Source organism: Littorina saxatilis, linkage group LG16 (assembly GCF_037325665.1).
Source record: "Littorina saxatilis isolate snail1 linkage group LG16, US_GU_Lsax_2.0, whole genome shotgun sequence".
Taxonomy (NCBI): Eukaryota; Metazoa; Mollusca; class Gastropoda; order Littorinimorpha; family Littorinidae; genus Littorina; species Littorina saxatilis.
The window spans coordinates 24,729,160-24,756,659 of NC_090260.1; the positions used below are offsets into that span (position 1 = coordinate 24,729,160).

The 27,500-nt window shown below is 42.9% G+C and overlaps 2 protein-coding genes across 4 annotated transcripts in view; one reads left to right on the forward strand and one right to left on the reverse strand.

Annotated features, from left to right (window-relative positions):
• LOC138950668 (acidic leucine-rich nuclear phosphoprotein 32 family member B-like) overlaps positions 1-4,321 on the forward strand; it is a 38,095-nt gene extending 33,774 nt beyond the window's left edge. For all 3 annotated transcript variants that reach the window (XM_070322382.1, XM_070322380.1, XM_070322381.1), the window contains exon 8: positions 2,168-4,321. In XM_070322382.1, the coding sequence (XP_070178483.1) occupies positions 2,168-2,271 (104 nt within the window). In that variant the 3' untranslated portion in view covers positions 2,272-4,321. The remainder of the gene's footprint in view (positions 1-2,167) is intronic.
• A 9,619-nt stretch (positions 4,322-13,940) lies between these two features.
• Positions 13,941-27,500, reverse strand: part of LOC138950644 (trypsin-like) — a 15,792-nt gene continuing 2,232 nt past the window's right edge. The window contains exons 4-7 of the mRNA XM_070322359.1: positions 20,876-20,964; positions 17,097-17,359; positions 15,885-16,030; positions 13,941-14,145 (exon numbers count right to left, since the gene is read on the reverse strand). Of these exons, the coding sequence (XP_070178460.1) occupies positions 13,981-14,145; positions 15,885-16,030; positions 17,097-17,359; positions 20,876-20,964 (663 nt within the window). The 3' untranslated portion in view covers positions 13,941-13,980. The remainder of the gene's footprint in view (positions 14,146-15,884; positions 16,031-17,096; positions 17,360-20,875; positions 20,965-27,500) is intronic.

Sequence of the window (27,500 nt, forward strand, 5' to 3'; positions counted from 1 at the left end):
CACTTTTATTTGATCCTGTCCTGTTTCACATAGGTGTCTAGGTTCTTCAGACCCCAGAACACTTTTTTTTTTCTTTTTTTAAGAACAAAAAAAGAACCGTTTTGCTGACTACTCAACCGTTCTCCAACAACCTGGCATCGTTCTGACCAGTGAGAGATTTTTGTAGATTTAAAAAAAAAAATTCACTTAACTACTGGGGGGGGGGTATGCAATTTTGATGGGAATTCTTATGGGTCATTTTAAGATTTTATGCACCAAAGGGTAGTAAGGTTAGTGATCATGTGACAGGCCACAGTGTTGACTGCAAGTACTGGGCACTGACACTCTGTGATTACATGTGCTACTCTGAGTTGGGCTCTACTTCACTTTTATTTGATCCTGACCTGTTTCACATAGGTGCCTAGGTTCTTAGGAGTACAGACCCCAGAACACTTCTTTCTTTCTTTTTTTAAGAACAAAAAAAAGAAACGTCCAACAACCTGGCATCGTTCTGACCAGTGAGAGATTTTGTAGATTTAAAAAAAAAAATCACTTAACTAATGGGGGGGGGGGGGGGGGTATGCAATTTTGATTGGAATTCTTATGGGTCATTTTAAGATTTTATGCACCAAAGGGTAGTAAGGTTAGTGATCATGTGAGACAGGCCACAGTGATGACTGCAAGCACTGGGCACTGACACTCTGTGATTACATGTGCTACTCTGAGTTGGGCCCCCACTTCAATTTTATTTAACCACTAGCAGTTAAGCCCGGCTTCGCCCGGGAGTAAGCGGAGCCCTGTAGCAATTTAAGACGCTCGCTATCCCATTATCATTAGCTTTACCTCCTTTGTTTGGATACAAAAAAAGAGTTATCTCCCTTACCTTCTAGAAATTTCCGGAACTGTCCAGTTAATTTTTCATTCTTCATTTCTTCCCCTCATAGGAGCAATAGCGAGTCTCTAATATCACTGGCATGATGTGCTTGCTACAGGTGAACAGTAGGCACTGAACTGGTCTTGCACCATATAGGCTGTATTCAATAAATGGGAGGTTCATAATCTGAAAAAAGGAAACAATGAATCAAGAAACTAAAACCCAGGTGCACATCTGCGGCACCTAGGGAGTGTACGTGCACACTATCTTGTTCCTGCCTCTTGCCATCTCAGAGGTATGGCGACCACAGACAAAAAAGAGTTATCTCCCTTACCTTCTAGAAATTTCCGGAACTGTCCAGTTAATTTTTCATTCTTCATTTCTTCCCCTCATAGGAGCAATAGCGAGTCTCTAATATCACTGGCATGATGTGCTTGCTACAGGTGAACAGTAGGCACTGAACTGGTCTTGCACCATATAGGCTGTATTCAATAAATGGGAGGTCCATAATCTGAGAAAGGAAACAATGAATCAAGAAACTAAAACCCAGGTGCACATCTGCGGCACCTAGGGAGTGTACGTGCACACTATCTTGTTCCTGCCTCTTGCCATCTCAGAGGTATGGCGACCACAGACAGACAGACAGACAGACACTCTCTTTTATTATATGTATAGATAACCAGTTACGTAATTCTCACCTGTTGACTGATGGGAATTCTCATGGGTCATTTTCAGATTTTATACACCAAAGGCGTGTTGTAAACCAAACCTTGCTGCCCTTTGTGTGTGTGAGTCTTGCAGACCTGGGTACCCATACGATTTTGCCGTATTTTGTACGCCTTTTTGCCTAAAATACGATCAGTACGGTCGGTTGAAAACAAATGCGACGAGAAAAATTCCGAGACTACTTTTCTTCACGAGCGCGTCCCTGTCATTCCTGTCTATATACTGGAGCATTGTGTATTTTAATGATTAAAAATAACTTTATAACTCGGCATTTGATAAATAACAGCTTTTGTCATGAAATGTATTGGTAAATTTAATTGACGGTGCAACGGCCTAGTGCGAAGCATGTTTCAATCAACGATGTTCAAATTTTGTGTGGAGTACACTAATTTTTCTGACAATACGCCAAGTTTGTTTAAGAATACTCCAAAAACAAAACAGGGGTTCCCAGGTCTGGTCTTGCCTTGTCTCTGGAAACAGAGAATTGTGTGTGTTTTTCCTTCTCGGCTATGTGAGATGTTTCTGTGGATATAAATAAGCACACAGCGTGTTGAGATCTAACACCATCATGTTGCGTTGTGATTACAGAGGACGATGATGATGACGACGACGAAGAGGATGATGCAGCTGCTGCTGCTGCTCGGGGGACAAAGCGAAAGCACGACGAGGAAGAGGAAGAAGATGACGCATAACTGGGTGTACAGCAGCCACCACCACCACCACCATCATCATCAACATCAACACTTGCATCCACCACCACCATCATCATCAGCCACATCATCGCCAACCAGCTTCTTCGTCGTGTGTGGAGTGAGAGAGATTTAGTGTGCACCAAGGAGAGAGAGACTAGGGTGTGTGTGTTGTTTCGTCTTCATCACCACCACCACTCCTCACAAGGACTGTGAACACTGGAGTCCTGAGAGGGAGATACTGTGAACACTGCAGTTGTGGAAGGCAGCCAGGGGAAGGAAGGGGGTTGGGGAGGGTTAGTGTGTGCACCACGAGGACGCCACAACGACAACAGCAGCAGCAAAACTCCGGAGGTGGCACAAGTCGAAACTTTCTAGCTGTGACTGCTGCCAAGCAAGCCTCTTGTCGCTGCGTGTGTTTTTGCAGTGGTTGTGGGCGCTAACCGTCGCTCAGTGTATCATTGACGATTGTGTGCGCGCGTGTCTGCATGTGTATTGTATTGTCTTATCTTTCTGGTTGATTTTTTTCCCTCTCTTTTTTCCTTTTTTTTAATTGTTTTTATGCTGCCAACTTCCTGTCTTAAAAACAAGTCCGGGGGGTAAATAAAAATGTCAAAATATTTTCTGTTCTGTTTCAGGTAGAACAAGGCATGGGAATTGTCCGCCAAAAGGCAAATTTCCGCCAAATTTTTTTTTTTTTTTTTTTTCCGCCGAAAAAGCAAAAGTGTCCGCCAAAAAAATAAATGGGGGAGGCAAAAATGGTTTTAAAAACTGAATTTAAGACAAACTTGGAGTTTAGATGACATCAAATTGCACCAATTGGGTTCTTTAGAGAGAAAAAAATCCGGGGGGGGGGGACATGGCCCCAAACTCCCCTAGCAGGGCTAGGCGCTTTGCCATTACTTACAAATTGTCAGCCTTTTTTACTTTTTTCAATTCCCATGCCTGAGAACTTAATATGCTGTGACAGTAATAAACCTTCCACTGTCAATGTCACTATATTTCTTCTCAGTTGCAGCATTGGCCTCCTGCAAAACTTCATTTTTTGCCCCCTATACTCTCATGGACTCTGAAGCAGCTTGTTTTTCCTGGCTTGAAACAAATGGAAGCAGCCAGACTGAATGTCCTTTCCATTTTTATTCACATGTAAGATGTTAGCCTAGATAGTCTATGGACCATTTCAAAGCTGGGCTGGGAGAGGGGAGGAAGAGATAGCAGACTCTCTGTTCAGCGCACCGCGTGACACTGAAGATTTTCTAAATGGTCGCTAGGCTATAGAGTTTTTATTTTTCCTAACTGTACTTGGACCATCTTCGCTGTTACAGCGATGAATGGATTTTTACACCAGCTTTATACCAGGAACTGAAGTGTGTAGGAACTACTTATTGCACCGGATTTCTCTAATGTGCCTCAAGTCTTGTAGCTCCAAGCATACCTACTAGATAGCACAGCCACATTTAAACAACATTCTATGCAAGACTTCTGTTAACAAACGTTGGATGTTGCCAATTTTATTTAACTTCTGTCTTCATTGAGAAGCCATTTCTATTTGTAAGCTTCGCCTATGTAATTGTACACAAAAAATGGATTAACATGAACTTTTAAGCAGGAATTTGAGCTATATATCATATGTGACAAACTTTTGTTTAAGTATCTGTGTGCATTTTTATGGGGGTGGGGGGAGGAGTTGGAGGGTTATAAGATTTGTGTTCTGCATATTTATTTCCTGAAGCACATTTTGGTTCCAAGAAATGCAGTGGTGCAAGAGACACTGGGGCAGATATCACAAGCTACAGACCGTGAGGTGGCAGCCAAACTGGCATGATTGTACAAAATCTCTCCCGTTCCCTGGTCTAAGCTCTGGACACTGTCTGACTGTCAGGCATGGTTTTAGCTCGTTCGTTCGTTTGTTTGTTTTCCTGTGTTTGTGAGTTTGGAGAATTTCACTTTTGGTTGTCGACTATCATTTTGAAAGTTATTTACTTGTCAGTATCATATGCCATTTCCCATTGCATTCAGAGCTGAATAAATCATGTACATCATTTTCATTTTACCTCCTGGCTTGGGTTCATCTGTGTCTGTGTGTGATACAAAAACTGGTGAAAATGTGTGCGATATACAAAAACTGGTGAAAATGTGTAAAACACAAACTGGTGAAAATGTGTGATGCAAAAACTGGTCAAAATGTGATACAAGAAACTGGTGAAAAAGTTATAAAAACTGGTGAAAAATGTGTGATACAAAAACTGTTGCACCCATTTTCGTACCCCAACTAAAACATTCATTGCCGTGTCATTTCATTCAAACTGTATATGCCATTAAAGGCCCTTCACTTGGCTACCGGGCACACTTTTCAGATCAAAGATTTCTGTTGTAGGTATCACGTGACCGCCGCCGAAGTCAGGGTACCCCCAAAATCGACCTGACAAAAACGTAATGTGCCAATTAAAAAATCGACACAAATTCTGAATAGGCTTAACTTGGCAACGTTAACAAACGAGGAGAAAGCCAAATCATTTATCAATCCAGAACGGGATTTGTTTTGCTATCTGGCGTAGCTGACATTGTTTTAGTAACCGAAGAGCTCGTTCACCAGTAGCAAAGACTCGCTCAGTGTGTCTGAGTGTTTGTGATGGGGGGAGGGCCTCTCCCGTGACCGGCCACCTGCAATGTACGGACAGGTTTGCACTGGCCCTAGGGTGTCCGTTCATGAGAGGGACTGCTGTAGCAGTAAAACTAGTGTGATACATAAGTAATCAATTTATCCACTTCACTTGACTATATTCACAACAGGGACTTACCACTCTTCTTTGCATGTTCTTATGCCTAGGTATTTTCAAATACTCTGCAACACCTGTAACCCAAATACAACATGTGCCCGTACACTACCGCTTCTTTTATGAAAACATTGCTTCGGCCATGTTGATTTTAATCTACCAATTTTCTTGTGTTATGTCAGTTCTATTGATGCAGGTATTGAGCGCATGCGCAGTAGAAAACGAGGTTTTTGCGTCCATTTTGAGGGGTACCAGGACAAAAAGCGCTATATTTCAGCAATGCCGACATGGATTGCTTCAAAACTTTCAGGATCTTAAGTCTACATACGAGACGTATGTTACAGTATTACCTGGCCAAACAGTACTATCTGGATAGCAGTGAACAAGTAAGGACTTCTCCCTGAACGAAACTTCTTTTGCCTTTGCGAGCAGTTTTAAAGCGTCCCGTACACAGGTCTAACATTGTAGCCGTCGCGAGATACTCAAGCAATGATGCTATACAAATAAAAAAATAAAGTAAAAAAAAAGCTATAAGCGAAGCCAGTACTCTCACGGCGAAAACGCACACATTCACCGCCCCTGTACTGGCTGATAGCGTGTAGTCGTTCACTCACACTGACACAGTATAATATCACTATCCGGCTTTTCTTTTCGGGTTGACTCACTCTCTCTACACCCCCCTCCATCTCTCTCTCTCTTTCTTTCTCTCTTTATATCTCTCTCTCTCTCTCTCTCTCTCTCTCTCTCTCTCTTATTTATTTATTTATTTCTTCTTGTTTGTTACCCCTCAATGGGCGAGGGCCAGATGAAAAGAAGCATGTATGCATTGCTTATTCTGTCACCCTCGTAAAATAAATTTCAATTCAATTCAATTCAATTCAATTCAATTCAATTCAATTCAATTCAATTCAATTCAATTCTCTCTTTCTCTCTCTCTCTCTCTCTCTCTCTCTCTCTCTCTCTCTCTCTCTCTCTCTCTCTCTCTCTCTCTCTCTCTCTCTCTCTCTCTCTCTCTCTCTCTCTCTCTCTCTCTTATGTGAGCGCGCGTGTCAACTGCAGACATCATGTTTATTTGAAGAAAATGCCGCAATTTCCTGCTGCTTCAAAGCTCAGACACTCATGACAAAAGCACTAAAAAGTCTCTCACTTTTAAACTGTCTGTTTAAAATCAGTTTTTTAACAGAAACAAAAAATCCACATTGATACAAGAATGGAAAATGGTGAAAAATCTGAGTCAAGCGGATAGGAAACCGGTGATAAATTATGTAAACTATGTAATACGACTGTAATGCAGTTTGATGTCAAGTACATCTAACACAAATTAAGTAAACATTTACTGCAAGAACATCTGATACCTGGCAAATGCTTGTCACTTGTGTCTGTAATACAACAATGGCCAGTGGAAGAAAAAATCAACCGGACAGAATTAACAGAACGAAACTAACGAAAAAACGACTATGTAACACGGTCTTTAGTATTATTACGCTTTCAAGTTTCTCTTTGTGGGATGCCTCTCTCTCTCTTTCTCTCTCTCTCTCTCTCTCTCTCTCTCTCTCTCTCTCTCTCTCTCTCTCTCTCTCTCTCTCTCTCTTTATCTGTACTCTGTGTGTGTGTGTGTTGGGGGTGGGGGCTGGTGGAGGGGGGGGGGGGGGGGAGGACAAAAAGGAACAAGTCGCGTAAGGCGAAAATACAACATTTAGTCAAGTAGCTGTCGAACTCACAGAATGAAACTGAACGCAATGCAACGCAGCAAGACCGTATACTCGTAGCATCGTCAGTCCACCGCTCATGGCAAGGGAGTGAAATTGACAAGAAGAGCGGGGTAGTAGTTGCGCTGAGAAGGATAGCACGCTTTTCTGTACCTCTCTTCCACAGGAGCTTGTATCAAATCGCCGGTCGATCATTATTTACAGTCCACTACAACGACATACTACTACTATATACTATATAGTTGTAGTGGACTGTAAATAATGATCGACCGGCGATTTGATTCAAGCTCCTGTGCTCTCTTCGTTTTAACTTTCTGAGCGTGTTTTCAATCCAAACATATCATATCGATATGTTTTTGGAATCAGGAACCGACAAGGAATAAGATGAAAGTGTTTTTAAATTGATTTCGAAAATTTAATTTTGATCATAATTTTTATATTTTTAATTTTCAGAGCTTGTTTTTAATCCAAATATAACATATTTATATGTTTTTGGAATCAGAAAATGATGGAGAATAAGATGAACGTAAATTTGGATCGTTTTATAAAAAAAATAATTTTTTTACAATTTTCAGATTTTTAATGACCAAAGTCATTAATTTTTAAGCCACCAAGCTGAAATGCAATACCGAAGTCCGGGCTTCGTCGGAGATTACTTGACCAAAATTTCAACCAATTTGGTTGAAAAATGAGAGCGTGACAGTGCCGCCTCAACTTTCACGAAAAGCCGGATATGACGTCATCAAAGACATTTATCAAAAAAATGAAAAAAACGTCTGAGGATATCATACCCAGGAACTCTCATGTCAAATTTCATAAAGATCGGTCCAGTAGTTTAGTCTGAATCGCTCTACACACACACACACACACACACACACACATACACCACGACCCTCGTCTCGATTCCCCCCTCTATGTTAAATAATAATAATAATAATAATAAATAACTTTTCTATAGCGCGAGTCCCATCAATTGGCTCCAGGCGCTTTACAAATTCATTATAGAATAAACTAGCACAAATCAACAAGCATACATTTAACTGAGACATAACACCAAGAACCCAAGCACTAAGCAAAAACTTAGCGTACAATGTTAAAAGTACACACACATGCACGCGCACACACAAAGATACCATTGACAAATAGACCATAAAGCACATACAGGGTAGAGAGTTCCAAAACAGAATAGAGTTGTGGAGAGTCTACTCAGGCTAAGCAAAGGCTTTACGAAACAGGTATGTTTTGAGTTGTATTTTGAAGGAGGAAAGGCTGCTGGAATCACGGATAGAACTTGGAAGCGAGTTCCAGACGGTCGGAATCTGGTACCTAAAGGTTCTTTCACCAAAGGTCTTGGTCCTGGTTTTGGGGATGCGAAGGAGTTTTTCAGAGGAGGATCTGAGAGAACGGGATGGCTCGTAGATACTGAGGGAATGGGACAAATAGGGGGGAAGTGATTTCTCAAAACAGCGGTACCCTAACAGAGCCAGCTTGTACTCGATTCTATACTTCATAGGAAGCCAGTGAAGGGTGGTAAGTAGGGGAGTGACATGGTCTTTCTTAGACTTCTGCAGAATGAGCCTTGCAGCACTGTTCTGGACTCTCTGTAAGCGATCAAGTTCTTCAGTGGGGAGGCCGGCAAGCAATGAGTTGCAGTAGTCAAGTCGACTCAGGATCAGAGAGGAGACAAGTTGAACAGTGGCTTGGAGTGTCAGGAATGATCTGACAGAGGAAATCTTGCGCAACTCAAAAAAGGCACATTTACAAACAAAACTAATGTGTTTTTGCATTGTCAGAGCAGAGTCCAGGTACACGCCTAGGTCCTTAACAGCGGTTTGGGAGACAATCTGAGTGTCGCCTATTGTCAGGGAAGTACAGTCAATCTGATTTAAAGCATGCCTTGAGCCTGACAGCATCACCTCAGTTTTTGAGTCATTCAGCTTGAGTTTATTGTCTATCATCCAGTCTTTAACTGACTCAATGCAGCGCTCAGTGTTTTTAACCACTTTTGGAAAATCACTGGGGGGAGCAGAATCCTCTATTTGGGTGTCGTCGGCATACTTGTGGTGTTCGCAGCCATGCCTCGAGATGACGTCAGATAGGTCCTGTGTATATAGTGTAAACAGAACCGGGCCTAGAACAGAGCCCTGAGGTACTCCGTGCTTCAGGGGAACAGGGGATGATTCTTTTTGACCTATTTGTACTCTTTGAAAGCGTTCAGAGAGATATGACACGAACCACTGGAAGGCTTTGTCGGCAATTCCAAACGTGAACTGTAGTCTCTTTAGGAGGACGTCGTGGTCGATGGTGTCAAATGCCGCCGAGAGGTCCAAGAGTGCGAGCACAGACACTTCCTTGTTGTCAGCACTGGTCAGCAGCTTGTCAGTTACGTAAAGAAGAGCGGTTTCTGTGCTATGATTTTTCTTGTATGCGGACTGATGGACGTCCAAAAGATCATTACTCAGCAGATGTTCTTGGAGCTGCGCTAGCACACACTTTTCTAACAGCTTGGTCAGAAAGGGTAAGTTTGAAATGGGTCTATAGTTCTTTAAGCACTCCGTGTCAAGGCCTGGCTTTTTTAGAAGTGGTGTTATGACTGCCTCTTTAAACTGTGCAGGCACAGACCCAGACTGAAGAGAAAGGTTTAAGATTCTCGTTACAACAGGAACAAGAAAATCCAGGCAAGTTTTCATGAGTGACGTGGGAATGGGGTCAAGTGTGCAGGATTTTGGAGCACATTTTGAAATAAGTTCAAAAACAAACTTCTCAGAAACAGGGCTAAACCGTGTAAGGGGGGTCCCTGAAAATGCGGCGAAGGACATTTGTGTTTTGGATGAGTCGAGACCTTTGCGAATGTCAGAGATCTTCTGGTCAAAGAAATTGCTGAAAGTCTCGGGGAGTTCTGATGGGGGAATCAATTTAGGGAGGGCAGTGGCTTTCTTCTTCGCGAATAGCTCATCTGTTACAGAAAACAGAGCCTTGGTGTCTTTGCACTCAGCGAAATGTTAAAACATTTAGTCAAAACTTGACTAAATGTAAAAACGGAACTAGATCACTACAATGCAACACATTCAATGAATGATAGTTTGCCACGCATGGTATATGTGTATACCGGCTCACATTCTTCTCGTCCTCTTTGTCTGCCGCAAGTCCTCTTTCGCCACAAAACGCTACAAGCAGGGCACAGATGAAATATAGCGACACGTGCATCAGTTTTGCAGCCGAGCTTCACAACGCGCGCGTAAAAGGAGAATTCCCGGGAGTTCCCATTGCTTGAGAAAATTATATAAAAATGAAAATGTAACGAAACGCGAAAATGTGGCAGTTTGTCGGTAGGCTTGATATTTATCACTCGTATCATTGTATTGTATTGTATTGTATGGGGAGATTTATATAGCGCTTGACGTTCTCTAAGCGCTTTACATATTAATTTCTGCCGTGTGAGATGGAATTTTTCACACAATATATCACGCATTCACATCGGCCAGCAAACCTCAAGCCTATTAGGGTGAGCATTCACCTTTCACGGCCTTTATTCCAAGTCACACGGGTATTTGGTGGACATTTTTATCTATGCCTATACAATTTTGCCAGGAAAGACCCTTTTGTCAATCGTGGGATCTTTAACGTGCACACCCCAATGTAGTGTACACGAAGGGACCTCGGTTTTTCGTCTCATCCGAAAGACTAGCACTTGAACCCACCACCTAGGTCAGGAAAGGGGGAAGAAAATTGCTAACGCCCTGACTGTTTTATTTGAATGTTTTATTTGGGGTACGAAAATGGGTGCAATAATATGTTTGCTCAGCCTGTTTAGTTCACATCTATGACTCATCTTCAATCCAATGAATTCAGGCATAGACCTATAATTATTAGAATCCATGAGCTCGGCTGAAGGGATGCAGGCATTGGAACCGTTAGATGATGGGGGATATTCAGATGTTGCGGAATCGGATTTCAGATGACGTTTCAGTTTAAAGGGTGATTAAAAAATGCTCATGCAAACATCCAGAGCGGCCAACGATAAATTGTTACGCCAAGCTTAGAATTGCTACGAGGCTCAAACAAATAATCACAAGCATGCAACAGTCCTGGTACTTTCCGATGTTGCAGAATCAGATTTCAGATGACCGGAAAGTGTTTGGGACGAGGAACAAATCCTGTTGCTAACTGATCCTTCATTGTGACTAGATTTTTGTTTGTTGGTTTGTTTGTTTGTTTGTTTGCTTAACGCCCAGCCGACCACGAAGGGCCATATCAGGGCGGTGCTGCTTCGACATATAACGTGCGCCACACACAAGACAGAAGTCGCAGCACAGGCTTCATGTCTCACCCAGTCACATTATTCTGACACCGGACCAACCAGTCCTAGCACTAACCCCATAATGCCAGACGCCAGGCGGAGCAGCCACTAGATTGCCAATTTTAAAGTCTTAGGTATGACCCGGCCGGGGTTCGAACCCACGACCTCCCGATCACGGGGCGGACGCATTACCACTAGGCCAACCGTGCCGGTTGGTTGTGACTAGATACCTTACACACGAGTGCTTTGGAAACTTGTACATATTACGAGACTCCTGCCTGCATGCAGTTCAATTAAGAAAATATGCAATTACTGAATAGAAAGTACTGGAACCATTTTTTTGTCTTCCCCAGCTGAGTGCAGAAAAAATGATCCTTCTTCTTCTTCTTCTGCGTTCATGGGCTGAAACTCCCACGTACACTCGTGGTTTTTTTTTTGCACGAGTGGAATTTTACGTGTATGACCGTTTTTTACCCCGCCATTTAGGCAGCCATACGCCGTTTTCGGAGGAAGCATGCTGGGTATTTTCGTGTTTCTATAACCCACCGAACTCTGACATGGATTACAGGATCTTTTTCGTGCGCACTTGGTCTTGTGCTTGCGTGTACACACGGGGTGTCCGAGGAGAGTCTGCACACAAAGTTGACTCTGAGAAATAAATCTCTCGCCGAACGTGGAGACGAACTCACGCTGACAGCGGCCAACTGGATACAAATCGCTATCGACTGAGCTACATCCCCCCCCCCCCCCAAAAAAAAAAAATGGTCCAAATCCTTCTCATTTTGACATGTTTGTGGCTTGAGTTGCCTGGAAACAATGATCTTTTGAAGCTGGTGCATTCTTGGAGTATTTGTCATGAGTTTTTTTTTTATATGTATATATACATGTATAAAATAAATCCAAAAACAAAGAGACTGCCAACGTTCCAAAATTCAGAATCAAAAAACAAGAAAGGTAGGTTGTTGGAACGTTTGTTATTGACAAAACAATACATTCACAAATATATCGACCCAACGGTCTTTTAAGTGCACAGACAAACAATTAATAACGACAACTTATCTGGCTGATTTTTTCTTCCGCCTGCCACGAAGCCGCAAGCCAATTCATTTCATTTCATCATCAAAAATAAAATCATTCATTCGCTTGCGGCTTCGTGGCAGGCGGAAGAAAATATCAGCCAGATAAGTTTTCTTATACATGTATATTATATATATGTATAGGTTACAACACGAGTGGTTTTTTATATGGCTTGTATTTCAGTCAAGACCCAGCGGATGAATATCATCGGGAGACACGAGCCTTTGGCGAGTGGCTCTCGATTGATATTCCCGCTGGGTCTTGACTGAAATACAAGCCATATAAAAAACCACGAGTGTTGTAATCTGTATATCCCATTCTACCATCAAACACAAAGTGTAGACTACTAGCGGCACTTTTGCGATCTGTGGAGTGTGAAACAGTGTTTTCAGCGAGACATGGCCTTTTTTGCAACCTTAAACTAAGTGACCGTCGCTGAAAAAATAAAACGAATGAGTGCATCTATAAGTACGCGGTAACACTACTTTCAGACCGTTTAAAAGCGTTAAGTAAAGGTTCATAAGTTGCAAGAAAGTAATGAAGTCGTATAGAAATCCATTTAGTTGAAGCGCACAATTCTTTTGCGTTTCAGGTCGGCGGAACGGGGAAACCGGTTTGGCCCCCATTTGGCTTACTCGACTCGATTCAGAATCGATTCCACGTTGTTTTTTTCGAACGCATTATTATACAATTAGTCTTATTGACAGAGAAGCAAATTTTAGGGAACACATATGTAGATTTAACCATTTGCTCCCTATTTGAAATGTATCTACATGATAAACTGTTTTGCGAGTGTGTTTGCATGAACCTAAACTGGTATTGATGCGATGAAAACAGGACCCAAGTCTGTCACCGCCGCTTGATTGCATTTTGAAAGAATATGACTGGATTACGGAAAAATACACACATGTTAAGTTCTTAGATACCTTCATCGCCAATGTGGACTTACTGCAGAGCCAGGCAAAAGAGTAGACTTGCTCGCAAAACACGTGAAACAGCTGATGATAGCGAAGCCCAACCGTGCCAGGTAAGGACGGTCTGACAGATTCTCAAAAGTCGTCTGCTAACGAAGCAAGGGGAGGGTACTCGTGTTTTTGTTTTGGTTCGCTAGCATCTGGTTATCTTGTAAGTTGAATGTTCGTTTTTTCCCACCTGCATTGCTTTCATAATGAAAGAAACGTTTGCTTATTGCATCTCATACATCAGATCAGTTCTGAGATTCATTTTTGCGTGCAACTGATATGGTTTTCTGAGCCGTGCAATACGATTTTGGAACTTCATACAAATGTGTCACATTGTTCGGCGCGAGGTCAAAGGTCGGGAGCAAAGTAGTTCTTCGCCCAAATCGGAATCTGCACTATCATATATTTTTTTGAGTCCATGATGTATTTATTGAGCTATAAAAATACAACATATATACCCATACTGAAGTAACAGAGACAAAGAAGGGAGGTCATGGGATATATATATATATATATTTATTTTTTTTACCCTTGGACGAGGTACATGGTATGGTCAGGGTGGGGGGGGGGGGGGTTCCGAGCAACAGGAAACCCCCCCCCCCCCCCCCTGGATCCATCCCTGAACTTTATGAATGTCTTCTCTCCCTATTCGCCTCACATCATTCTTTCTCTGAACCAATCAGTTCTCTCTCTCTCTCTCTCTCTCTCTCTCTCTCTCTCTCTCTCTCTCTCTCTCTCTCTCTCTCTCTCCCCCCCCCCCCCCCCCCCCCATTCATTAGCACTTGCACCAGCACAACGACAAGAAGCGAAAAAACAACACAGCATCCCTCGACTCAGCACAACAACGAACTTGAAGATTTTTTTATTGACCAAGCAAGCCGGTCAGGCTACTTGTTGCTGTGGACAGCGGTCGAGATCCAGTCGAGGTACTCGGACACGCGGGTGTAGACGCCGGGCGTGTAGCGCTCAGCACAGCCCACCCCCCACGACACCACGCCCGCCAGCTTCCACACCCCGTCCTTCTCACACACCATGGGGCCGCCACTGTCGCCCTGCCACGTCAGAGTCAATGACGTCATTATTTTGGCTACGTCATGACCGGGTGTACTGATTATGTCCGACTACTTTTGTGAACAAGAAACAATTGACAAGTGGCTCTATCCCATCTTCCCCCTTCCCCCGTCGCGATATAACCTTCGTGGTTGAAAACGACGTTAAACACCAAATAAAGAAAGAATAAAGAAAGAAAGATGTCCGACTAGCTACGTGGCTCTGCCCTGCTACGTCATAGTTATGACGTCATTATAGTGTCTACTACGCCATGCGGTGTAATGATTGTATCACTAGCTAAGCTTACGTTGCTCTGCCCTGCCAGACATAGTTATGACGTCATCAGTGTGGCTACGTCATGACTGTGGTGTAATGATCATGTCACTATAGCTACGTGGCTCTGTGTGGGAGTGGGAGTCCTACATTATCATAATCTGTAGTTCTAGCTGTACAAATCTCCGATAGCAAAAACACAGTTAATTTAAAGTTATCAAAACTTAATTTTCATGACCATAACAGACCTTTCCACAAAAACGCTATTGCCAGTACTGGTGAAATTTCTCAGAATGTATTGTGGATATGTCAACAAATCAACGATCACATGATCACGCATGAAAAGCCTACTGTTAGAGGAACAATATAGAACACACACAAAAACAGCTACTTTGCGGGTAAATTGTGAGATAAAAATCCGACAACTTTCTACCAACTGAACTTTTGAAACTAAATTTCAAGCATGTGAAACACAAACAACCATGTAATTGAACGGGTAAAAGTGATACGAAAATTCGAACACTTTTTCCTGTCCAAGGTTAGGCTTCCCTTTAACCACAGTAACAATGTGAATACCCTTTAACGTACTTAATTGTGAACTGTGGTGCTTTTACTAGCACTTCCCCCTACCCATTTTGACAGGAAACATGCTTGTAGTCTACGCTTGAGAAAGAAAGAATTTAAAAGGATATGACATTTTTGACAGATTTTTTTTGTTTATGTAAGAGATCAAGTATTGCTAAGAACAGAAAACTGAATAATAAAAAAAGGAAGCGTTATTAATTGATTGATAAAGAATACACAATAATTATTTCATCTAATGTTTCATCGTAGTCTTTATCTGTCTTGGTAAGATGTCCGTATTTGTGAGGCAGGCCTAAAGTCACATTTCTGATTTGTGACCCTCCACCACGAAATGAGTCGCATGTCACCTCGCGCGGTTCTGCGCTAGGCTTAATATAAGTCCGGGGAGTGTCTGGTAACAGTGTGAGGGTCACCCTAGTCACAGGCTTATAACTCAAACAGTTTTCGCTCTTTTCTAAAACGGTTTTCACCACTGGATAGAGCATAAAAAACTCGTTAGGAAAATGTAAAAATATGAACATCATGCAAAGGTGACATGCGACTCATTCCGTGGTGGAGGGTCACATTTGTTTTGTTTAACAAACAAACAAAAATCAAAACAAAAATGTTGCTGTTGTTGTGACACGTCCAATTTCTGTTGTTATGATATAAAGTCAAATTTCTGTTTTGTTTCGTTTAAAAAAAATGGAATTGTTGTTGTGACAAGTCCAATTTCTGTTTTGTTTCGTTCAAAAAAAATTCAAACAAATATTGTTGTTGTGACACGTCCAATTTCTGTTTTATTTCGTGTTTTTTTTTTAAATCCCCCCAAAAATGTCGTCAAATTTCGTTTTTTTCTTCGTTTTTAAAACATAATCACAAAAAATGTTGTTATGCCGCGTACCTGACAGGCATCCTTGCCCCCCTGTGTTAGCCCGGCACAGATCTGCTTGGAGGTGATTTGCGCACCTGAGCCCAGGTAGTATTTACACAGGTTGTTGGTGATGACAGGTATGTCTACCTCCTGCAGGTATCTCACAGCTCCCCCTCCTGCCCAACACACAATAACAATAACAATAACAACACTTTATTGTCTACTAAAATGTTACATAAAAAAGGAAAATTTTCGTCGGCACACCCTGCCTGCCTGTGTGTATAGCATTGTATGTATACACATACACATGTGTGTATACTTAGTGTCAGATACACAGGGCCGGACCAAATGAGTTGTAAGGGGGGGGGGGGGTTCCTCCTTTTTTGGGGGGGCAAATCAGCGAATTTATTTTTAAAAAAAAACCCCACTCAAAGCAAGGTACATGCTTTTTCTCCAGGGGTGGGGTTCCGGAACCCCTGGAACCCTCCCCCCCCCCCCTGGGTCCGGCCCTGGATACACACCTCTCTCTCTCTCTCTCTCGCCCCCCCTCCCCCCCCCCCCCACACACACACACACCGAAACACACACACACATACTAGCTACTGTGACAGGTGAGGGAAAGAACATGCAGTCACCAGCAGGATTTAAACGTGACGGTTTTGTAGTGTCTCACATAACTTGAAAATAATTCCGTATGTACTTTACAACATGTGTTAGCACAAATCTCCGAAAGTTTGAAGGTAATGCGTTCGCGAGTTACTCAAATGTATCATGTTTTGTCTCATTACCTGCTAAAACGGCTTCAAAAACTGCCTTTTATGCCTGCTGAGAGGATTGACACCTACTGTAACCGCTCAGCATGCCATAGCGTCCATGTTAGACAAGATATGTGAACAAAACTGACTGATTTGGATGCCGATTTGATTGTTCTGTCTAAGGACATGCTAACCATGTATTGTTTTAGTAGTTCTGATATTTTTGTCAATTTTAACGCGGGAACCTTCATTTTGAGAATTTGATTTTGGGGGGTGTCTGTGTTGTAAGTACCACTGTATCGACACTACGTCATGTAAACTCAATCTGTTTTCTGAATAAGTTAGGGGAATAAACGGCCTTTCCAGTTATATACTTGGTTTTACAATAAACGGCCTCATCAGAAAGATCTGCCCTCAAACGCATCTTTTTTATGACGAGTAGTGTAGAGTCTGTACTGTCTAATGAATCTCCCTCCGTCAAACCCACCCGAGTGGGAGGCCCCCCAGCCGGTAACGGTGCAGTAGCGGCTCTCGAAGGACTCGCCGGACTGCGGCAGACAGGCTGGCCGGACGGACTGACCCCTGATGTCCACGGGGCTGGACAGTACGACCAGCGCGATGTCGTTGTGGTGCGTGTTCTTGTCGTAGCTCCCGTGCACAGAGATGTGAGCCACGCCGTGCTTGTTGCTATGTGACACGTAGCTTATATCCGTCAGGCCCAGGCCCACTGTCCAATAGTCCAGGTAGGTGCTGGAAATAAAACGTTAAAAATAAAAGCCAGTATAGGTGATAAAAGTTAAACAAACAAACAAACAAACAAATAAAATTAGGTTAAGAAAAATATAATCTTTTAAACAGATGTTTGGAGACACGTGCTTGTTGCTGTGCGTCACGTAGCCGCCTATGTCCGTCAGTCTTAGGTCCACTGTCCAGGTAGGTGCTGAAAATAAAACGTTAAAAGTAGGTGCTGAAAGTTTTAAAAAAATAATAAGAATAAGAATAAGTTAAGACAAATAAACCCCACCGTCTAGCAGTCCGGCTAGGCGCTGAAGTTGGCGTCACACACGTCGATTCAGTCGTGAGATTTGTTCTTACGAGCTAATCGTGAGCCGATCCGCGTCGATCAAATTGTAGTGTGTGACAGCCCCATGAGGAGAGAATATTCAACGTCAAGGTCATGGGTAGTAATGTACATGTGAGCTGTCGTGGAGGTGTTGCGGGAATAGGCAGGGGGGTCGCGTTGGATTTGATATTCAATGGGGATTGAGAGAGAGACTGAGAGAGAGAGAGAGAGAGAGAGATTGAGAGAGAGAGAGAGAGAGAGAAAGAGATTGAGAGAGAGAAAGAGATTGAGAGAGAAAGAGATTGAGAGAGAGAGAAAGAGATTGAGAGAGAGAGAGAGATTGAGAGAGAGAGATTGAGAGAGATTGCGAGAGAGAGAGATTGAGAGAGAGAGAGAGAGAGAGAGAGAGTTTGTGTGTGCGTGCGCGCGCGCGAGAGAGAGAGAGAGAGAGAGAGAGTTTGTGTGTGTGTGCGCGCGCGCGAGAGAGAGAGAGAGACAGAGAGAGAGAGAGAGAGAGAGAGAGAGAGAGAATACGAATACGAAAAGGTTGTTTAAAGAGAGAGAGAGAGAGTGTGTGTGTGTGTGTGTGTGTGTGTGTGTGCAGACAGACAGACAGACAGACAGACAGACAGACACACACACACACACACACACACAGCCAGAGAGCCAAGGAGAGCTAGGTTAAAACGCATAACATGGAATAGCTCCTTTAATTTCCTATCCTTGGGGGTCATTCCTTATCTTAGTCAATCTCATTGGCTGAATTGACGTCGTATCTGTACTCTTTTGTTTAGGTTTTTACCTAAAAGGACATCCCATAAGCAATTTTGAAATCGGTCAATTTTTACTTCATGTACTATTACTACCTGTTTTCTATGCAACACGCTCTCCTTTTGTGTGTGTGTGTGTGTGATATATATATATATATGTGTGTGTGTGTGTGTGTGTGTGTGTGTGTGTGTGTGTGTGTGTGTGTGTATGGGTATATATATATATGTGTGTGTGTGTGTGTGTGTGTGTACATATATGTGTGTGTGTGTGTGTGTGTGTGTGTATATATATATATGTGTGTGTGTGTGTGTATATGTGTGTGTGTGTGTGTGTGTGTGTGTGTGTGTATATATATATATATGTGTGTGTGTGTATATATATGTGTGTGTTGTGTGTTGCTTATTTGTGTGTTTGTTTTTATGTGTTTTTTCGTTGTTATGGGTTTTTTTTGCACGAGCGGGCGTTCACGTCTTTTACTCTGTCAATTAAGGTAGTCATACCCCGTTTTCGGGGAGACGACGGAAGCGATTCCTATAGTATGATCCCAAGGCAAATACTGACAAACTTTACAATTTGTAGGACACACGTATAACTCACTTTTCCTTATCTCTTTCGATCGAGAGTTTTTGTACTCTGTTACTCTGAAGACATGACAAAGCATTCCTTTGAACTTTATCTGCACTGACATTCCACCTAGAGTAGTTTGCAAACACGTGTTGCCCTCTTTATGTGTGTCTGTGTGTGTGTGTGTCTGTGTGTGTGTGTCTGTGTGTGTGTCTGTGTGTCTGTGTGTGTCTGTGCAGGGCCGGACTAGGCGAAGAGGAGGGGGGGGTTGCCAGTGGTGGCCCAGGGGGATGTCCCCCTGGCAGCAGGGGCGGATCAGTTCATTTTATGACTGTTTTTTTTCAAAAGTATATTGTGAAGATATGGGTGTGAAGGCGCGAAGCGCCGAGCCGACGGCGCGAAGCGCCTAGCTTGCTAGGGGGGTCCGGGGGCATGCCCCCCCGGAACATTTTGAAAAAAGGATGTAAAATGGTGCAATATGGTGCATTCTGAGGATGATCATTACCAGTTTCAGGCAGCAGATTTTGTCACTGATTAATACCCCAAAAATTGAAACTCAATGTAAAATAAAGAAATGCATACCTCATTCAATATTTTTATTTTTTGGCTGGGGGGGGGGGGGGGGTCCGGAAACCCTAGAACCCACCCCCCCCCCCCCTCGTTGTGGGGGTCAGGGGGCGAAGCCCCCTGAAGCTGACGGGTAGGTCATATTCTGAGATAGGAAAATGGTCGCTCCTTGCATGAAACGGCATAAAATAAGCAATAATAAAAAAAAAAATTAAATAAGTAAGGTACATGTTTAGGCTAGGGGGGGGGGGGGGTTGCGCAACCCCCATAACCCCCCCGGTAGTCCGGCCCTGCTGTGTGAGTGTGTGTGTGTGTGTCTGTGTGTGTCTGTGTGTGTGTGTGTGTGTGTGTGTGTGTCTGTGTGTTAGAGAGTGAGTGAGTGAGTGAGTGTGTAGTGTGTGTGCGCGTGCGTGCGTGCGTGCGTGCGTGCCGGTGCGTGTGTGTGTGCGCGTGCGTGCGTGCATGCGCGCGTGTCTGTGTGTAATTAATTAAGTCACAGATATATAGTATCAAAAGTAAACTAATAACATAATTATGATCTGTTCCTGAATTTTCAGTCAACCGAGCTACTTCACTAATGAAGACTGGGATTTGAAATTGCCTTTTCATTTTTTCCGTGGGGCCCGAAAATTGCCTTTGGACCAGTTTACTAAACGGAGGCAATGGTATTGAATATTTTCTTAGTGTATCAACACTTCATGTCCCAAATTGTCACTAGAACTGGGGTAAAAAACACACAATTAGTCAGTCAGTCAGTCATTGAATATTGCGAATGAATCTCAGAGAAAAAAAGACGGACTATCAAACGGACAAGAAAAAACATTATAGTACAGACAAAAAAGGGTGAGAAAAATAGCAAAAGAAGTAGTCAAACAATGATAAAAAGAACAACAAAGAGCAAAAATATATTCTCTCTTCCCCCCCCCCCCCCCCCCACCTTCAAGTACCCCACGCACCATCACCACCACCAACAACAACAACAACAACAACAACATAAGCTTTTGCTTGAGTTCGTGTCCCAGCTGCATATTTTCAATTGTTTCATGTCATGTATTTTGAATAAAATCTTGTTTCAACCAACAACAACGACGACGACGAAAACAACAACACCATCAACGACATCAAAAACAACAACACCACCAACAACAACAATAACAACATCACCACTTCCTCCACCACCACCAACAACAACACCAACAAATCAATAACAAGATCAATAAAAGAACAACAACATCAACAATAAAAACGAAGACGACGACGACACCTACACCACCACCAACAACAACGACGACCTATCTTACTCTTCAAAGCAGTGAGCGGCGGTGACGACGTGGTGACTGTCGATCAGGGTGCCCCCACACAGGTGTTGGCCGTTGTACATCAGCGACACCTGCCGGCACAAAACAACAATCAATATTGCGCTGAATGTTAAAAACAAACATTCCTTCCTTTCTTAACGATAATGTCAACCGGCATCGCGATTAAAATTCAGATTCAATTTGTCCTTAGTCCTCGCGCCCCCTAATTGGCATAGAGGCGCGTCCCCCGGGCGGTGGATGGGGGAGCCTTCTCAACTAACTTCTGAGAGAAGGTCGCATCACTCTCGATGCCGTGAACCTAATTAGGATCTTTTTCTTGTTTCTTCTCTATTTCTGCCTCCCCAAAGTCCTTTTACTTTCCTTTTCTCACCCATACAATTCTTCACTTTTTACCCTTGTTAAAGTGGTTCTTGTATAGAATATAGTCAATGTTTGTAAAGATTTTAGTCAAGCAGTATGTAAGAAATGTTTAGTCCTTTGTACTGGAAACTTGCATTCTCCCAGTAAGGTCATATATTGTACTACGTTGCAAGCCCCTGGAGCAATTTTTTGATTAGTGCTTTTGTAAACAAGAAACACTTAACAAGTGGCTCTATCCCATCTCCCCCCTTTCCCCTATCCCATCTCCCCCCTTTCCCTCGTCGCGATATAACCTTCGTGGTTGAAAACGACGTTAAACACCAAATAAAGAAAGTTGTCCTCAGTGACAGCAATGGCCAATTCCAGACAGTTTTTGTTAATTCTGTACCAACAGAGAAAATGTGACCCTCCACCACGAAATGAGTCGCATGTCACCTCGCACGGTTCTGCGCTAGGCTTAATATAAGTCCGGGGAGGGTAACAGTGTGAGGGTCACCTTAATCACAGGCTTATAACTCAAGTTTTTGCTCTTTTCTAAAACGGTTTTCACCACTGGATAGAGCATAAAAAACTCTTGGAAAATGTAAAAATATGAAAATCATGCAAAGGTGACATGCGACTCATTCCGTGGTGGAGGGTCACAAATAAGAAAATATCAACCGTACAGATCTGTCTAGGCTAGTACACTGAGAGCTGGGACTGAGAGCATCGCTCATTTTACTTGGATATTTTCTTGTTTTGTTGAGAAACAAAAGTGAAAAGGAATCGGTAAAATGTGAATGCAGATTACATTAACAAAATTAACGTGTGTGTTGCCAGGTTGACTTTCAATTCCGTAGTCCGGACTGAACCAAAGATTACTTGGTAAAAATGTCGAATTCAACAGCTTTCAAAATGCCGCCGCCACAGTGCCGCCTCAACATCGTCATCAAAAAGCACAACACAAAATAAAATGGCACTGGCAAATGCCCTTAAGAATGTCTATGTCAATTTCCATACAGATCCACTGAGTACTTTCTGAAATATGATTTCCACACACACACACACACACACACACACACACACACACACTCACACACACACACACACACACACACACACACTCGCACATACACACACACACACCGTCACACACACACACACTCACACACACACACTCACTCACGAGGTATTGCACCTCGCTCATAGCGGATTGAAAGTATGTCAAATACACGGCTGAGTAGCCGTGGGTAAGTATACTTCGATACTTCGAACGTGTACCTTGGCCGGGCTGTCTGCGGAGCATCCGCCTACCGGCTCGCACATCTCGTCTCTACAATGCAGTTTTGAAAGTGGACTCTGGTCCAGCTGACAGCCTCCGACACTCGCAGCCAATCAAAAACTGCAGAGCGTCTGCGGCAGAGCAACTGACACGCCCCCTTGACGACAATTTCCCCCCCTCCCCTTTCCACCGTCCGTCCTACAAAATAAAAGCAAAACAAAGTCACTCTTTGTCAGATCATTATATTAGACAGGATCGCCAACTCCGCGCGTGCGCTAGGGCGGCAAGTTGCCGAAATAATTGTGCCGCCCAGTTCCTTTTGTTTGCAGGCAAATCAGTCAAGAAAAACAAAAACAAGAGTGAGACATGTTTAGCATGAACATATACGTATACTCTTTAAAAGGGATATATACCGTTACATTTCTTCTGCTGGGGCAAAACATTTTAATATGCAATGTTTTGTAATGGTTTTCCAGTGAAAAGACGACGCAAGGGAGTTAACTACCGTAACCGCGATTGAATGCACAAACATTTTTTTTCTTTTAATTAAATTATGTGTGGTTGCGTGCCAACGCACACAAAAACACCAGTCATAGATGAATGTCTTACTCGTCATATTTAATTGAACTTTTTAAGGTATTTGTCATACATGCACCATATCTCGCGAAACGAACTGTGTTGTATATATGTGTGTTTTTTGTTGTTGTCTTTTAAACACGCACGGTATCGAACAATATTCTCTAGCCCCTAATAGGCAAAGTACCTGTGGGACATGTCACATGAAGCACCATTTATTGATTGAGACTTCAGAGGCATGATTTGAACTATTAGGCCTAAAAAAATAAAATAGGTGTGGTTACGGTAACCCGATCTACCCTATTTTTAGGGGCCGACCCAATAACTTTTTATTTTGTAAAAAAAAAAAAAAAAAAAAAAAAAAACGAGTGCAGAAAACGCAATGAAAGCGAAAGCGCTCAAGTCGCACACTTATTTTCCTGTCAAGTAGGTTTAATTTGTACACATTAGAAAAAAAAGTAAAACAAAAAAAAAAATGATTGCCTACCTTAGGATCCTACCCTATTTTGTTTTGACTATGTTACCTTAACCACATCTATTTTTTTTTTTTTGGCCTTAGTTCAGAGTCTTAGCAGTTCTCAGAAAATATCAGGTATCACATGCTTTACTGGGGTTGGCCAAATCTCAGAATTTTACTTCGTCAGCTGGGCGGTAAAAATCAAGGGTCCGCCAAACCCGAGGGCCCCAAAGGGTTTAAAACCGTGATCGTGATTGGCGTTTTTTGACCTTTCTGTGACCGTGATTGCCGAAATTTCCATTTCTGTGATCGTGATGGGACTTTGCCCGTGATCCGTGATGAAAAAAAAATCAAGTCTCGTGATCGTGATCGTGATTTGTTTTCGTGATCATGATGGGCATTATTGCAAAGCATTTTATTTTCAACGTACATTTTTCACAGCTGTATCACTCTATGATCCTCTTGTCTATTCGTCAAGGAGCCAACTCCGATTGAAGGGAAGCAACAACACATTCAGAAATATGATTTTGACAGCGATTGCTTCCCTTTAAAAGAACCAATCACACACTGACAAAAAGAGATCCAATCAGAAGGCAAATTGCAAAAGTCTTCCAAACTTCATCCAAAGCTTCGTGCTAAAGTTTTGAGTGCATTCAGTCAAATTCGAATTCGAAGATCAAACATGGCGTGCAGCGGTACTGTCATCGAACTTCTGTTATATTTTGTGGATTCAAGCCAGACCAAAGCAGGCGGCGAGATGGCCTTCCTTGGTGGAAAGGTCAGGCTACGGGTCGGTCTTTCCGAAGACGAAATATCAAGGTATGTTGATCTATGTTGCTCTATGACTGTTCTGAATGTAGGCAAAGATCTTGAAATTTGTTCAAGATCTTTGAGTTTGAGTGAGATCATTGACATTGTCGACATTGCCACGTCCGGCTGTCACTCGCTCAGTGTGTCCTCGACTGGCTCGAGATCGAGTCTGCGTGTAGCCAAAACCGAAACTAGAAATGTGTTTTTCATCCCAGCAACGTGGACACGCTTGGCATAGATTCTAATTGTCGCTTCTTTGCATTAAGCTTGGATTTATATTAGCGCCTGTAAACTTTAATATCAACAATGGGTTAAATTCAGAAACAATGGCGGGGAGACGTGCCAGTTTGGATCACTTGATCCTCATGTCAAAGACGATCAAAGTCATGTTCGTTGGGGATTTTGTCAGGCATGCTACTTTTCCGGTAATTAACGGAAATTCGATAAAGCCGTTTTCAAAATCCGGTAAAGTCAAATTTTTTCCGGTGAAGTTAAAAAATTTCCGCAAAAACGATCCGTGTGAATATCGCGCAACGCGACCAGGCGCCGGTCTCAATGAAGCCAGCGCACAGTAGTGTTGTTTTCACCAGTTTGGAGGTGTGTTGAATGGTGGTGGGGGGAGGCTAAAATGGGATTTTTAACAAGATCACAACACTATTACAGCCCGGAAAATGATGCCCAGAATGCACCAGATTGCACAGATTTTAACCGTTTTTTGACAAAATTTCCGGGGGGGCATGCCCCCGGACCCCCCTAGTTGGCTCGCCTGCTTCGCAGGCTCAGGCTTGTGGCTTCGCCACTGGCACTGCGCGCTTCTTTCAGGTAAAACCATTTTTGGCCTGTAGCATTCCTGTTTGTTTTTCAAGGACATGAAACCAGGCGATGGTGTACCCCCATCACACATTCATGTACTTTAATTTCAATCCACCCAATAGTTGGGGAGAAAATGGGTTTTCAAGATTTTGCTCTGGAAATGTCAAATTGTGCAAGTATATATTCATGTGTGTGAGTGAGGGTGTGTGAGTTGAATGTGTATGAGTGGAGAGAGAGAGAGAGAGAGAGAGAGAGAGAGAGAGAGAGAGAGAGAGAGAGAGAGAGAGAGAGAGAGAGATAACGAAATAGAGAGAGAGAGAGAGAGAGCATGAGAGAGAGAGAGAGAAAACAATGAAAACAACATTCTTGTTACTGATTACAAATCATGATATGTATTTCTATGTGTGTATGAAAGAGAATTCAAAAAATAATAATAAAAAAGTGCAACAGTTCTCACTTTGTGTTGAATAAACAATAGATCCAGAGGAGCGAATTACTGTGTGGTTGTGTTTACTTTGACACGTGCTTTCTGTACATGCAACTTTTACCGTGACCGTGATTTGCCACTGGTGTTCGTGATCGTGAAAACAAAAATCAAGGTAACTGTGATCGTGAAAGCTAAAATTTCCCTTCCCGTGATCGTGATGATACCCCCCCTTTGGGGCCCTCAAACCCGGCAAATGCAGTAGGCAGCCTAGAGATCCCTAAGTACCTCTCCCAAAGATGGTACTTTTCGGCAAGATTTACAGTTTCAAGCTGTTAGGACAACTTCTTTGAACATGTGATTTTATAGAGGTTTTTTGGGGGAAACTGAAAGGTAGCCTCGTCAGGGGACAACTATTCAAACCCATATCCTCATCATCTTGTTTCTCGATTGAGAATAATCCTTTAATTTTATAGATGACTATTATTCATTTCCCTTGTTGGGGTGTACTTGCATGTACTGGTGGTTGATTACCCAAATGTTCTCTCAGTGATTGAGGCTTATATGAGGCTCAGTGATTATAAATGTCACTGTTTCTTTAACGGGTTTATTCCGTTCTTTTATGTGTACTAATGGTACAGGTAGATATGGGGTGTGGTGTAGTTGTTTGTTCAACTCATCTCATTATTTTGTTTCTCCACAAACAGATAATCATTTATGTATGATTTGTACCTCATAAGATCTGAGTGTTATAATCACAGTAGCTTTGATAGTAGAGGCTGAGCGTTTCCAATGAAGGTAAACGTATTGTAGAGATCGGTAGTCAAAGCTGTTTTGCCTGTCGGTGATGAGAAGGTCATATAATTATACAGTATTGCCCTTGGTTGGGCTGTTGCTCTCCTAATGTGAGGCAGATTAAGTTGAAGTACCTCTCAGTGATTGAGGATTTCGTTGTATGTGTACCTCACAAATTCGGAGGGTTTTGATCACAGTAGCTGTGATAGTGGGGACTGAGCGTTCCCACTGGCAAGTAGTTGACTCTGCGTGTTTAAGTAGATAGTTTGGTCAGAGTTGATCTGAGGTCTTATTGGCGGGTAACAGTTCCCGCTCATGGGTTGGCTGCTTCGTGTAATTAGGGGATAAGTGTGTGTCACTCAACGTCCCTGTGGTTGGGGGTGGCGTCAGCGATTGGTGTAGTGGGGCTCTTAGCCTTAGGCTTGGTGGGCGGAGTTATTGTGGGGGTGATTGTTGGGCGCGAAACTGTCCGTTGCGGTTGGGTAACCGTGTTACGTGTCAGTTCTTCCGTGTACTTAGCACTGGTAATCAGTGTAAGATTAAAGTAAACTGCTCCCCGCACCCCCCAAGCCAGAGAACAAGTTAGTTGAATCCAAATTGTCCATCGGGCTTTCATTGTCATGATGCCGTCTTCGCTTTGAGTCAAGTTCAACCTGAACAGTTTTAGGAGGTCCCCGTTTTCCAGTGAGAACCTTAATTTTGACAGACGGATCTGCTTCGAATCTCTTCGCGCGCGGCATTATCACGTCAAGCTTTTTTCATCACCGGAAATCGCGTCCGGTAATGGCGACGTAAATTCTTGATTGGAAATTAATAGTAAACGATCGATGAAACAAAAAACGGGATCCGAAAGACACAAAAACTCAAAAGATCAAAATGTAAACTGTATGTTTTGCTAGTTTGGCTTTATTTTCGATTTGGCTCCATTCACTGAGTTATCCGAACGGCGGCAGTGCGGAACCGCAGCATCCATCGCTATATATAGCCGTTTTCAGCGCGGCTACAGGGGCCTATCATCGCAAAGCAACCCGAAGACAGCTACACAGCCTGCTCAGAGTACGTTCTCCGAGTACAAAGTACCCTTCTCACACGGCTGTCCAGCCTGTATTCA